The 14,238-nt window shown below is 41.2% G+C and overlaps 1 protein-coding gene across 2 annotated transcripts in view; it reads right to left on the bottom strand.

Moving 5' to 3' along the window:
- The window catches only part of LOC138193533 (plexin-A1-like), a 261,016-nt gene that overhangs the window by 84,929 nt on the left and 161,849 nt on the right, over positions 1-14,238 (bottom strand). For both annotated transcript variants that reach the window (XM_069141669.1, XM_069141668.1), the window contains exon 10: positions 5,580-5,780. In XM_069141669.1, coding sequence (XP_068997770.1) covers positions 5,580-5,780 — 201 coding nt within the window. The remainder of the gene's footprint in view (positions 1-5,579; positions 5,781-14,238) is intronic.

A 14,238-nucleotide genomic window follows, 5' to 3' on the forward strand; every position in this document is an offset into this window, starting at 1 on the left:
TGAGATTAAGTTGATCAACGACAGGTACATCTTTTTTTGTATTTTACAGTATACTGAGTTTTGGTGTGACATCCCCACACTTGCTGGATGAATGCATACTGGGCATGCTATAGAGGTAGAGCATGCTCATTAAATACTTGCATGGGCCAAGTCAGCTAACTTCTGGTTAAAGCTATACCAACCAATGAAGACAAATCGATTGAATCATGTGACCCTGTTTAGGCTGAGTTCAGACTTCAGGCAAATCTGATTGTTTTCTCAAATCCGATCTTTACGACAGATTGTCCGCACTGTTGTTTGCAAGTAAACAGATCACAGTCCAGATATCACCAGCCTATCTGCATGGGTTGCTGTGGTAACGACGTACACGCAGCTACGCTGATGACGCAGCTTCCTTGGACGGAGGCTGTCGATATGGAAGTGGCAGCGGACAGTTAATTGCAGATTCTGTCCATGGAGTGTTGTTGTCGGGAAATCGACACTTTCTGACAGCGCTCTGCTAGCGGTAACGTAGATTCTGCTCACTCTGAAAATGACGTTGTCATTGTGTGTCGCTCTTCGAGTGACGCAATAAATCTGATCTGAGCCAGCGGAGCGTCCGCAATGAAAGGCACCTGTAGAAATCCGATTGGAATCACATTTCAAACCACATCCACATGTGGTTTAGATCCAGACAGCAAAAATTGCATTTCATGTGTTTTTTGCTGTTCAGACTTTAAAAAAAAATCAATCAGAATACAATCTGGATATGACAAAAATCTGATTTGATCTGATAGCCTTAGAATTTCGAAATGTTATCAGACCCGATGGATTAAATTTGGATAGTGAAACGAGTAATTTCTTGGGGGTTGTGACGCTCAAAGGAACTTATACACCATTTAAGAGCTGCGACAATCATGGCGGAGAAGGCTGGAAGGGAGCTTTTGACATAATGTCGAAAGGGATTTTGTTAATACTGTCACTGACAGAAAGGGGAGTCTAAAGTTCTGCACTGCGGGTTTAAGTACAGAATCTTAAGTAATATTATCCACCAAAAAAACAAAACAACATCATTTTATGAATTCTTGGCAGTGTAACATCGTCACACTTTCTGGATTTAAAAAAAAAAAAAAAAAAAAAAACATTTTGCCTATGAACATTATTTCTGTTCATGTAAAGTAAACGACTAATATATCAACATATTTGGCAGGAGACAGTGTTGCAGTAAAATGTGTGTGTGAGCTGTACTACACTATACAGGCGCGTGTGTCTGTGTGTTATATGTAGCATGTTAGTGAAAGTTAGGGAAAGTCTAGACTGCAGCCAAGTCTAAACCAATCTGTGGACGCGGACATCCAGACACACACACAGGCTGTCATCCTCCCAAAATGGACTGTGCTGCTCGGTGCTGTGCCAGATACATGGACTTATAATGCAGTTAAAACACGCACATTTACACACACACACACACACACACACACACACACACACACACACACACACACACACACACACACACACACACACACACACACACACACACACATAGCATTCGATAGCCTATGTGTGTCAGTGTAATAAATCATGTAAAGCAGGTTGCCGGTTGTTGCTGATGCTACAGTCTCCGTCTGCTCCACATGATTAGGAAGAGGATCATGTGGAGAATCTCCATATGTCTGCTTCACGTTGGGCTTCCAAACCCCTGGGGAGGATGTGTCTGTGTACGTGTGTGTGTGTGTGTGTGTGTGTGTGTGTGTGTGTGTGTGTGTGTGTGTGTGTGTGTGTGTGTGTGTGTGTTTGTCCATGACCAAACCAGTAGGTATCCCCGCATGCATCCTATCTGTGTGCGTGTGTGTGTGTGTGTGTGTTTTCCTGTGAATATTCCACTCGCACCAATGCATGCTGCAGGTCCCCGGTGTATTTGAGTATGCAAGTTCAATGTTTCAGTGTTTGGTGAGGGGCTACATAATGCAAAAAGAGACAGTAAGATTGAATGGATGAGTGTACATCTACTGCTGGCTAATTTTCTCTGTGATTTATTACCCTCGACTATCCCAGTCACAACCAGCTGCGATACATATACACACACTTCCCTACTGAGAATGCTAAATACAATGGTAGCCGGCCTGCAGGTTCTCAATCACAGATAGATCTTCTGTCTGTTCATCCTTTGTATTCATGTTTTCATTCTCAGTTGTTTTACATTAACACACGAGGTGCAGAGTAATATGAAGTAAAAGGACAAAGTTGCAAGTATAGAGGGAAGGTCAGAAAAAAACATTTGCACCTGGGACAGAAGACCACATCAGTGTGCTTAGAAGTTATTAAGCTTTTTAAAGCTGCACTGATTAACATTTAAATTTTAAAATATGTCAAATTACATTTTGCAATGTAAAGAGGATTGCTAGTGACAAAGGCCAGTTCTGCACTTCAGCTCAACTCTACAGAGCTTGTTAGGAGAGCCCAACCGATACTGGATTTTTGGGGTTGATGACAATACCAATATTAGAAAGTAAGCACATTATGGTATTGATATATTGTCTGAAATGTGTCTATTAAATGCTTGTGACAAAGATATAGAGGAAGAAAGCAGGATTATTTTGCAGTTTAATGATACACTTTATCAAAAATGGCATTGGTGCACTGAAACAGTCAAGTTCACTGGGAATGTAATCATTTCAAATTAATATAAAAAAGGGCAATTTCTAAATTACCCCAAGAATCTTTTCGTGCACTCTGTTTTGTAAAAAAAACAATTTATCCGTGACAGGTCAATATTGGCCAATAAAATGGTCAAACAAATAAACCGGTTGGACGCCTTTGGACCTTGCAACTTAACTGTTTGCTTCAGTCTCATCACTTTCATCAACGTAATTTACAGCTCAAGCTGGGAAGTGTTTTCTAGCAGACTGTAACCTAACAACTGATGAACTTACTAACTAAAGAGTGGGTGGGAACAATGTTTGGCATATTAACTTTGCAAGACCTTAATTTGTCAAAAGTGAGATTTTAAAATGTGAAAAGTGTGCGCCTTGTTTTTCTGCCTCTATCCTGATTTGTCGGAGGAATTGTAACAGCGTTGCATTATTAACTTTGGGTCAGCTACAGATTCTTTAATAATTATTAGATCCTATTCTTGCCTGAAAACTGCTGTCCAACTGAATAGATATATCTGAAAACCAACATTGCACAGCTGAACAACTTTGCAACCAATCCCTATTGTCCCACGTCCTTCCACCCTCTGCTGTAGCTAATCTCAGCACATTCACTTTTTCAGGGATCATGATTTCCTTTTTTTTTTCAGCATCATTTTCTCAAACATGCTCATCTTTTATATTCCAAATACATTCTCCCTCCATCTGTTTCTCCCTCATTTGTTTGTTTTCCCTGGTCTGCTTGCTGAGCTTAGTCTTCCTTTCCTCCCCTCTGTTTTTTCTTTATTCTCTTTCTACTTCCTCCATCACACTCTTTGTTGCATCGTCATTGTCTGCTCCTAATTCCCTCACCTCCTCTTCGTCTCTCGCTTTGTCTTTTTTTTTGCTTCCTTCTTTTCCATTTGCCAGGTGTGTGTGTGTGTGTGTGTGTGTGTGTGTGTGTGTGTGTGTGTGTGTGTGTGTGTGTGTGTGTGTGTGTGTGTCTGCGTGTGTGTGTGTGTGTGTCCGTCAGTCTACTACACCGCTGCAATTCATCATCATTTTATCTACAGCTCCCTTAATTGGATCCTATCACAGTCCCACCTGACGAGCAGAGAGGCGGGGGGTGGAGGGAAGGAGACTTACTCACTCCACCTAACCACACCACGTGGATGTCTGCACATGGGCGAGCACAGAAAAACACACACACACTTTACTCTCTCATGTACACAAAAACACACACACTTTACTCTCCTATGTCTAGCTTCATCAACAGCTGCAAGGTTGTGTTGAGACCTGTACTTTCCCTCTTTACCTGAGTCCTGCAGAGATAACATTGGGAATTTACAAAACATTAAAGTGGAGGGAGTAATGAAGAAATAGATACACGTGTATATGTGTGTGTGTGTGTGTGTGTGTGTGTGTGTGTGTGTGTGTGTGTGTGTGTGTGTGTGTGTGTGTGTGTGTGTGTGTGTGTGTGTGTGTGTGTGTGTGTGTGTGTGTTTCCATTCGGTTTTGCCAGTGACTCCGAGTTTTGCTGAGAAAGGCCTCTGTCCTCCAGCATCAGCAACTTTCAGCTGTAGTGGTGGTGTAGTAATGAGTGTATTTGAGTGTATCAAACACCGGAGATCCAATCTGCACGCTGCTATTTCCTGGAGTAAGTGTTGGTTTTGGAAGTGTGGGAGGCTTTCAGAGCACACTTAAAATCCAGCAGAGCAGAAGAAAAAAAAAAATCAGATCTGCAGCAAATTCTTCAAGAAAAACATTTGTCTGCGTAATATGCTTCAGAATTACTGATTTTATAATGTCAATGATGGAAGGAGGAGCTTGTGTGTGTGGGTCCCATCATGCCCAAGCTATTGAGCTGTCAATCAAGCTAATTCAAAAGTAAAAAAAAAAAAAAATTCCCTTTAGAAAAAGACTTCTGCTTCTGACTTTGACCAAGTTATTCAAATATTCAACTTGACATACAGCAATTACTATTTTTGCAGGTTTTTCTCTGTTGAATAGGCCTTTAAGTAGTCAGGTCACTGCGGACATATCTGCCAAAAAAGTACTAATAACAACCTGAAAAGTCAAATCTAAAAGAACACTCGCTTGCACGAAGCAATTACAGAGACACAAGCGACTAATATGCACAAATTACCTTTCCAAAGCACAAAAGCACCTCAGGAGCTATCATTACGATCCGTAAATCAACTTCAATAATATGCCCCAGAACAATTTTTTTGTGTCACGATCCAACATCAGACGCAGAAAGACTTCTAAGATCACAGTGATGGAGCTCAATGTTTCCCTTTGTAGGGAGAAAGTGGGCGATCCGCTAGAGTTCAAAAACAGCGAGCGGTCGCAAATCAGTGATGTGTTTCGAGCTCGGTGGTGATGTGGAAGTCAGCTAAATGACCCGGAGCTGCTGACAAGTGTGTGACAGGCTGAAGAAAAGACTGCCAGCGAACCTGCCACACACTGGCTCCTGCTGCCTTTTAACTGCGGAGGACTCACTATTGGACCTATCACTGTGAGGGAGTGCTGTGGTGTACGCCTCGCATGTTAATCATATGTCTCGTTAAGTTAAGTCATAATTGGTGTCGTTAAAATGCCTCCCCTTTGCCTCCTGCCCTGATTGGAGCTGAGGAAATTAACATTGCTGAAATGGTTGCTCCCTATTAGTGCTGACAGTTTGACTGAGGGCTGAGAGGTAGGAATGAGGAGTGGGAATGAGGAGAGTGGCTTTGCGACAGCCAGTCCCTGTGGCCATATGTCTCAGTTTGAAGTTTTTTGCCACACCAGTCCATTACTGCCTTTCTCTGTGTCTCACTGCAGCTAACCAGCTGTAAAGCCTGCTAATGGATATACCAGGGCTGTCCCGAATGGATCAGCTGACATGGCAGAAGATTTCAACAATGCAACATGCTGTAATTTAACTGCAAAGCTTTGGTGCCCATGGATGTGTGCTTTTGTCCTTACCGTGGTCTTCTGACACTGGATGCTGGTGCTGTTGAACCTCAGAGCTGGGACGCTGTGCGTGTTGCCCTGGATGTGGAAGATGCACTCATAGTTTCTCTGTCCGGACTGAGGCTGGGGAAGGTTCTGGGCCAGCAGGGTGATTGGTCTCATGACTCCAGCGGGGATATAGATCTGGGTGGAGGGAAGGATCTGAGGACACTCCTGCAGATAAGAAAAATAACAAAATAGAGATTGTGACCAAAAAAGAAAATAGAAAACGTCAGTGGGATGCAGTTCTGGGAGGAGAACAAGTTCTGGAAATGTTGCTGAAAAGACAGTGACAAAAAAAACGGACGTCTTTTTCAGCAACAGTGAAAAATCCAGATCCAATAGAATCAAAGATGCATTAAATTTACGACTAATTTTAACTGAAAAGTCATAATTATGAATTAAGTGGCACCAAATCGTACATTTTGGGCATCAAGGTCTCCCTAATGACCACGTTTATTAATTGTTTTTCTTTCCAAGATCATCCAACCACATCAGACTTTGTTCCACGTACATTCCTGCCTGCTTTGTTCTCACACTGGAAGATATTTGAAGAATCAACCAGCCTAAAACGTCCATTTGCAAATGATCAGAACTTTTAAGGATCAACTCTGCATATTGAAAGCGGCAGTTACTGGTCACAAGGAGTTCATGCCATTTTAAATCCAACCCCCTTTCACATATTAATGAGGCTTTTATGGATATTAGGCCTGTTTTTTTCCTAAAAGAATCCACCAAAGGATATTGTAATTCTTTCTGCGAGACGCTGCCTGAGGCGCCGTCTCTCAGCAGCACGGACAGTACTAATTCTACCAGGCTGCACTGCAAAACAGCTACAGTATAACAGATTAGAGTGGGAGATGACTGAAGGGTCAGCACCTCCATTCAGCGGCTTTATGCTGCTCTTCAATCAATAGAAATTTGGCTAGAACAGTTGCTTTGTTCCATATTAACTGAGGCAAATTGAAATGTCTAAGCGGTTTTTCAGCCTTAAGTGAATCAAAAGACAATATGCAGCTGTCAGCAGGAATCCATGTTACATCACTGCACACGCCCGACAATGAATTTGTAATACAAACTGTTTTTATCTGCTCCAATAAATGAGATGCAGTTACATCATGTTTCTGTGTAAGGATTGGTACGACTTTATTTACATTTAAGACATACACTCTATCAGTATGATGACTTTAGATTCACAATTAGTTTCAAGGGAATGATATAAGTGTTGTTGTTGTTTTTTTTTTACTGACGATACAACAGTGATTTATCTGATAATATATTGCTCTAAAATGCTGAATATTTCTCTCGTGGGAAAGTCTAAATAATCTCACTGAAAGGCTTGTTACACAATTTTCTGCAGTGTAAGTCGGTAAAAAGTGCTTCTACAATATCATAAAGTCTGACTGGGTTATATGCACAAATGTTTTATATTCCTGTGGATATTCAGTAAATAATCATAAAGGCCGTACACATACTGAACGAGGATTTCCAAATTCAATCATATTCCACTTAAAGCACCATCAGGCAAACTATCATTTTCCTATTAGGACAGCAAACGTTTATATCTGTAGTGATAAATCAGTGGCAGCTGTGTGCTATTTAATCAGGGATGACTAGCTAAAGTTAGACCATACCAGCAGCCTCTTATTGCAGAGGAATCTCAATATGAGTATAGCCTGCATGTGATGGGGCACCGTCTCGTAGAACAACAGTAAGGACTTGTGGACCGGCCTGGAGATGGCAGAGAAGATGGAGTGAGGGAGGAAATGTTCGGACAGAACAGCACCCAGAGGTTCTTTGTGAAAACATAACACAGAAAGAGGTGACAGCACCGGCAGCATATGTTAAGGTGCAGGGTGAAATGGCAAAGATCGGATTCTTTGGAGATTGTCATAACAAGCATCACGTCTTTATTATTTATAATTCAACACCCATTATGTCATTCGTATGTGTAGTTAAAACAAATTATGATTTTAGTCCAAAAACAAATAGATAAAACAGTGTGGAATGACATGGGAAGTTAAACATTTTGAAACTAATTTAAAAAGGGGGGAAGACATTATTAACGCCCACAGCACAAAGAGGAACTGCAGCACACGGATTATTTAAAATAATGTGCAAAAAAACTGATGTTTTGACCTCATCAGATTGCAGTGAACCGGACCACAAATGTCCCCGGATAACTGGTTGATACAAATTTTAGATCTAATCACCAAAGCCAGCGTCCAAGCACGACACCTTTGAACACTGTCAGAAATAAAGAACAGAGTAGTTATTATATAGTCACTGACGTGCTTCTGTCAATGGAAATCTGAAAATAATTTTGTATCCTCATTAAGTCCCTTTCAGCTTCAGTGGCCAGTAGTTTTTCAGATGAACAATGAAAAAAATGTGAAATGTGAAACACGTCATGCATCGCAACAAACTCATAGAAAATTATCCTCCAGCAACGTTGAGCTTTTAGCAGCTTGTAGCTAATTGTTTTGGTTTTCGGGGTCCACAAATGATGCTGTAATCATCTTCGTGTGGAGCTGCAGCAGCTCGCTGTTTTTAGAAAAATCATCTGATAAAAACTGTGAATGCCACAAAGAAGATATATATGAAAGAACAAACCGTGAAAAACAGAAGAATCAGTGCAGTTTTAAAGTTATTTATAAATACCTTGTATCACATCGTGACTGTCATTAGAACTGATTATTTTACTCAATGTAATGACTTTACCAACATGTCTTGGTCCACTTTATGACCACAGATGGGTAATATGAAGGAAGCTGGGTTGAACAGTTTTTTATTTATTTTTTTCAGAGAGGGATGGAGAGGATGAAAGAAATCAGGAAAGAGAAGACAGAGAAGAGATCAAATCAATGCCAGCGAGCCCATTGAAGCAGATTCTCAATTAGTGAGGTTGACAGTTAAAATTTAAAGTGTTCAAATATGGCAACTGACTGCTAACGAACTGCTTCTGGCCTTTAATAAAATGGGAAAACAGGGTGGGAAGAGTGTGTTTGTGAGTTGATCCCCTGAATGTTTTTTTAAAGTTTAAAGTAGAAGTCATTGTTGATGTTTTAAGGAGCGCAATCAAGCATTGGCTACAAGTGTGCATGGAAATCCTGTTTAACTGCCACACCACGCACACACACACACACACACACACACACACACACACACACACACACACAAACTGCTATGGTCTGTTCCTTATTACTGATGCATCAGAGTCAGAATAAAAAGCGCAGTCTGACATTCCTCTGAGGAACATTACAATACGTATGCACACACACACACACACACACACACACACACACACACACACACACACACACACACAAAAGGCATCCAGGCATCCCCCACATACGGCCTGCATACAGTATATATAGTACAAAGACACACAATTGTACCAAGGGATAAAAGAAGAAAGAGAGGGAGGGAACAAAAGATTGGGGAGCAGAGGATTGTGGGAGCTGTTTCATTAGGAGTGGTGACAGGTGTCACAGCTGAGTCTGCATCAGATAGTGATGCGGTTCTACACAATGAGACACAACAATCTCTTTACCTGGGGGATTCTTCTAATCCCTCTCTCTCCTCTCTTCCTGTCGCTCACACTTGATCTTTTTAACATTCTCTGTAGCTTTCTTCTTCTCTTCTTCCCTCTCATTGTCGTCTTGTTTTTGAACCTTTTTTTTTTTTTTTTTTTTTCCTTTTTTGCAGGGATAAATGTTAATTGAATTTACATCCTTTTTCCAGGGTGCTTCCCATTCATGACTACTGGATAGTTCTTGCTACAGAAATGGCTTGTAGAGATCTAAATTTACTGCACTGAGAGTCAGGGATGAAGTGTGATGCAAAGGATGAGCAGCGATAAACCACTGGATAAGAAAGGGTGAGGGAGGTGAAGCGAGAAGGAAGCAGGGGAGGAGCTGAGGAGGCGAGGCGAGGTCTTGGGAGCCACACACCCGTTTATTAAAGCGGGAGGGGATGAGAGTCGAGGAGGTCAGGTTCGCAACAGAGCGAGGCAGGGGTGGAGCTCGGCAACATGGGAGTCACACACACCGCCTCTATCTCTCCAAACTAGCCAGACCAGCCCAGCAATACATGCACACAGACACACAAACTATGTTACATTGGAATAGATGCGCCCAAAATACACATTATAGACCTACAAATCAAATACAAACATTTACCTTCTCTCTCTCTCTCTCTCTCTCTCTCTCTCTCTCTCTCTCTCTCTCACTCTCACTCTCTCTCTGTCTCACTCACACACACACACACACACACACACACACACACACACACACACACACACACACACACACACACACACACACACTAACAACAATCCACAGTGAAATCTGCCCTCTGGCTCTGTGCAGTAAGCCAGTGTTTAGGCCTGTGGAGTATTTAACAGTAGCCTTGGGGCCAAACACAGATACTGTGATCAAACATGGGAAGGTAAGCCTTAAGAAAAAAAAATTGGTTTGAGTTGCTCCTCCACACTACATGTGTGAAATCTCTTCTAGGTTTCTGTGAGCTGCTTCTTTTTGTAGGCCTAGATACAGTACTTTACTCTGCTCCAGTTTTGGAAAATGTTTAATTTCTTATTCACATCATGGCTATTTGGAATTATAAAAATGGAACAAACAAACGTCCCATGTTTTTAAGTATGCTTTCTGTTTACATTAGAACAACAGCTGAATTGATGTGAAGAAATGCCATTAAGGTTTAGTGGTCTTATCTCACACCCAAACCAAAGCAGCGCCAAGTCCAACACAAGTGTCTGTGCTGGTTTCAGACAGACGCAGTTTTCACTTTCCTGTCCGGTGCCAACGTTGTTAAAATAGCAAACGTACTTGCGGCAATCTGAGCGCTCATGGGGGTGTTGGTCTGAAAATGAGGTGTGTTCAGACACATTGCTGTCTCAAGGCAGGGGAAAGTGATTGTGCAATTAACAATCAACAACCTGGTCTTAAGTATGTTACTGTTATCTTAAGGGAGCATTATTAAGAGTAATATAATATAATTAGTAATATAATGTTAGAAAAATTACTCAGAGGCTGGATTCAAAATCAAACATATCGGACATTTATTCTTGCAAGAAGGAGCAAATACATGTACACTCAAAGAAGGATGTCCAGCATTGCTCGAAGTCTCTCCTCCATAGTTCAGCTTATATACAGTGTGACAAACAGTTGCCAGTCACCCCCATTCCCTCTGTATATCTGATTTTGTAGATAGTACTGAGTGAGGTACTGCAATGATTATCCTGTAGATGTGTCAGGTCCAGGTTCCAAGATTTGTGCGCGCTGTCTAATTAATGTGGCTTACTGCAATACTTAAACAGAAGCGAGCCCTCATTGACTAAAGTATTTACCTGTGCTTTTCCTGACAAGACAAAACGTCTGCTATATTACGTGATATAGCTATGAATGTAAAGACTGCAAAAGTCACCGAACTGTCTTGTTACAACTCTAGAGAAGAGGTGGCTGCTAAACTATTAACTTTTGGTACTAAAAAACAGTTTATATCACAGACCAAACTTAATACTGATATGAGGACAGTTACAACTGCATTTGATTGGTGATGTTTAGGTTTATTAGTGAAGCTAAATAAGAAAATTAACTTCTTAATAACTGTAAACTTTGAACTGAAAAAAGTGATTCAAAGCTGCGATTCATAGTTTCCGGTTGAAATGACCTGATGTTATGTTTGAATAAAATGACTGAAAGAGTTTTCCTTGCTTGATAGAGGAGCACTGTTTGGGTATATATGAGATTCAAGACGTCAGTGTTTCAGTCGTTTCTCTCGGAAAGTTCTTAGTACTATCAACAGTGATAGAACATCGTGTTTATTTTCCCACGACTCAGTCGGATGGGTTACTTCTATCATCTCACCCCCACGTTTCTCCTTCGGTCTCTCTCAATCTCAGTTTCTCTACACTTCTTACCATCTGATCTACCCATAGCCCCCTCCCCCCTTTCTACCTGCTCTGTGGTTTATTTAACCACGACGATGCCTGCAGTCATGAACTCCAGCTGTCTTGGACGCTCTGCTGCGTGTTCATATTGACGTTTCACCTCCTCCACATCCTCCCTTTTCTCACTCGCTTCTCCTTTTTCCCTTTCTGAAAACTCTCTTGTCCTGATTCCATCTGCTCCACTCTTCACTGACTGCTGGGACGGGATGTTGTAGTGATAAAATACTTGGAACATTGAGCAGCTCGTCCAAACAGAGGTCAGTGAGACGGAAAGGAAAAAAAGAATAACATGTTTATAAAGTTGAATTATGCTGATGCTTTGTTTGTAAAAGACAAAGAAGCAAGTTATTTGATGTGATGAGTCAAAGACTAAAATAAAAATGGCATTTATTTGATTTATATTTAGATCTGACACACCTGGAGTCATCATACATATTGTTTACTCTTTTTCCCCTCCCTTCTAATTGCTTTTTCTTTTTTTTTATCAGGATGGAGACATTACATCTATGGTGATGTCAGAGATGAAGCGAGAGCCCCGATTGGCTGCTGGCCGCCACCAATGAGGCACAGACAACCTCCGAGTATGATGGATGAGGGAGCCTGTGTGTGTTTGTCTATGTGTGTGTGAGTGTTCGGAGGGGTTTGGTGGTGGTGGTGGTGGTGGGGGGGGGGGTCCACCAATGTAGAGGGTCCCAACGGATCGGCGTTACAGTCCAATGAACCGTTTCAGAAAGGAGGGGGCGAGACCCCATCGATCGACACGCACACACACACACACACACACACACACACACACACACACTGAGAGAGAAAAGGACCTGGTATGATGACCACATGTCCCAGGAGACAGAGAGGAAGAGTCATCTGTTGAACAATGTCTCAGTTTTGGACACTAATACAGTTATACCCTTAGAGAATAAATGTAACAGAAAATAACACACTCGCGCAGCACATGTGCGATGGATCGTGCTCCTAATCCCAATATATTTCTCCATTCAGTCAACACACAGACAGTTCATGAGGCTGTATCTACACAAATCTCTTCAAACACGTTCTCCTATTCAAAGAACTCTTCCTCGCCACATGGTCCTTTTTTTCTGCATTAACAAGTTTTTATTTATTTCTCGGTGTCTGACTTTTATAACCCCACATCTTTATCAGTGCATATATTTAAACATCCTGCTATTTCTGCTGTATTGAGAGATCACGGTATACAATGAGACGCCCTCCCCAGAGGCAGCCTAGATGCACTAAACGCTGTAGATCTCTTCATGTAAAAACCTGAGAAAAGAGGTCAAACGAAGGCCAGACATTAACTGATATCTATCAGCCGCACTACGATACTCTTGTGGGTTTCGTTGCTCCAGCATAATAATGTTTGATATGTGGCTTGTGTACTGCCCATATGTAATCTAGTTCAGTGTTTGTTGACATGTGAGCAACACTGTTCCTCCTTCGTCAGCATTGTACAACTACTTGGTCTTTTCCAGCCGTTTTGACAAAAGCTAATTGGATAAAATTATCCCTTGTCCATTAATGGCTAATGGAGTTATTTAGAGTGCTCCCACTTTAGCTTTGCTGCTAAATGTTAATGCCATGCTGTTTTTGCACTGCACTTCAATTACATCATTTGTTGCTCAAACACTGACTGACACACTCTTACTTTTGTTATTGTTCTGTTCTTTCAAACAATTCACCAACAAATATTCCCCCTCAGTGTGCACATGTGGATTCTTCTCAGAAATTACATATCAGGGACGAAGCTTTTTAGTTAATGAGGCTCCATGAATTTGATGAAAGATACTAAGTGATAGTGAAAGATACTCGTTATCCTGCAGGAAGCACCAGAAGGTTGCAAAGTACCACTCATTTTATGAGGCAGCCTTATCCCTCTGACACCAGTGACAAAAACATATCCGTCGTCATGTAAAATAAAGGAGGCCGATCCATGTGGGGGATTTCAAATATGGTTCTGGTACACTTTATCTTCTTTTAGCTTTGCTTTTGGTCTCTACCAATACCTGTGGGAAATATTTGGCTCTTTAGCTTCTAAATGCTCCGATATCACCAGCTAACTGTGACACTCTTTTGGTTGACACTAAAAAGACACAGCACTTTGAGTCTTTAGAGTTTTTTGGTGAAAATAGAAACAATGCAGGCCGGACAGCAGCAGTCGTTAAAACTCACTATCTGCAAGTTCAGGTAAAATTTTCTACGGAGCGACACCTTTTACATTGTTGACACATTGTTATTATATATATATATATTTATAGATATATCCGGTTACTTTAAAGGTCCCATATTGTATAAAATCATATTTGTATTGATTATGCAGCAGGTCTAGGTTCTATATAAATACTGCGAGTGGCAAAATGCTCAGTTCCTATAAAGCAACTGTGTTGTTTGGACTTCTATGACTTAGTGATGTTACAAACTAATGCTCATGTCATATGTCTACACTTAGTATTGCCCACTGTTCAATCTTTCTAAGGCAGAAAACACAGAGCGTTCAATTGGCCGTAGAACTAGCAAGCTACAAGAGCAAAGACAACTTGTGGTTGACCTGCGCGTGCATCGGGAAATGAAAAACTATACACCAGGCATTCAAAATGATGTTGAAAATACCAAAAACAACCACATTTATGTTCTAAAAATATTTTA

This window comes from Embiotoca jacksoni, unplaced genomic scaffold (genome assembly GCF_022577435.1).
Source record: "Embiotoca jacksoni isolate LCO1_2020_lvr unplaced genomic scaffold, fEmbJac1.0.p SCAF_9, whole genome shotgun sequence".
In the NCBI taxonomy this organism is placed as follows: Eukaryota; Metazoa; Chordata; class Actinopteri; family Embiotocidae; genus Embiotoca; species Embiotoca jacksoni.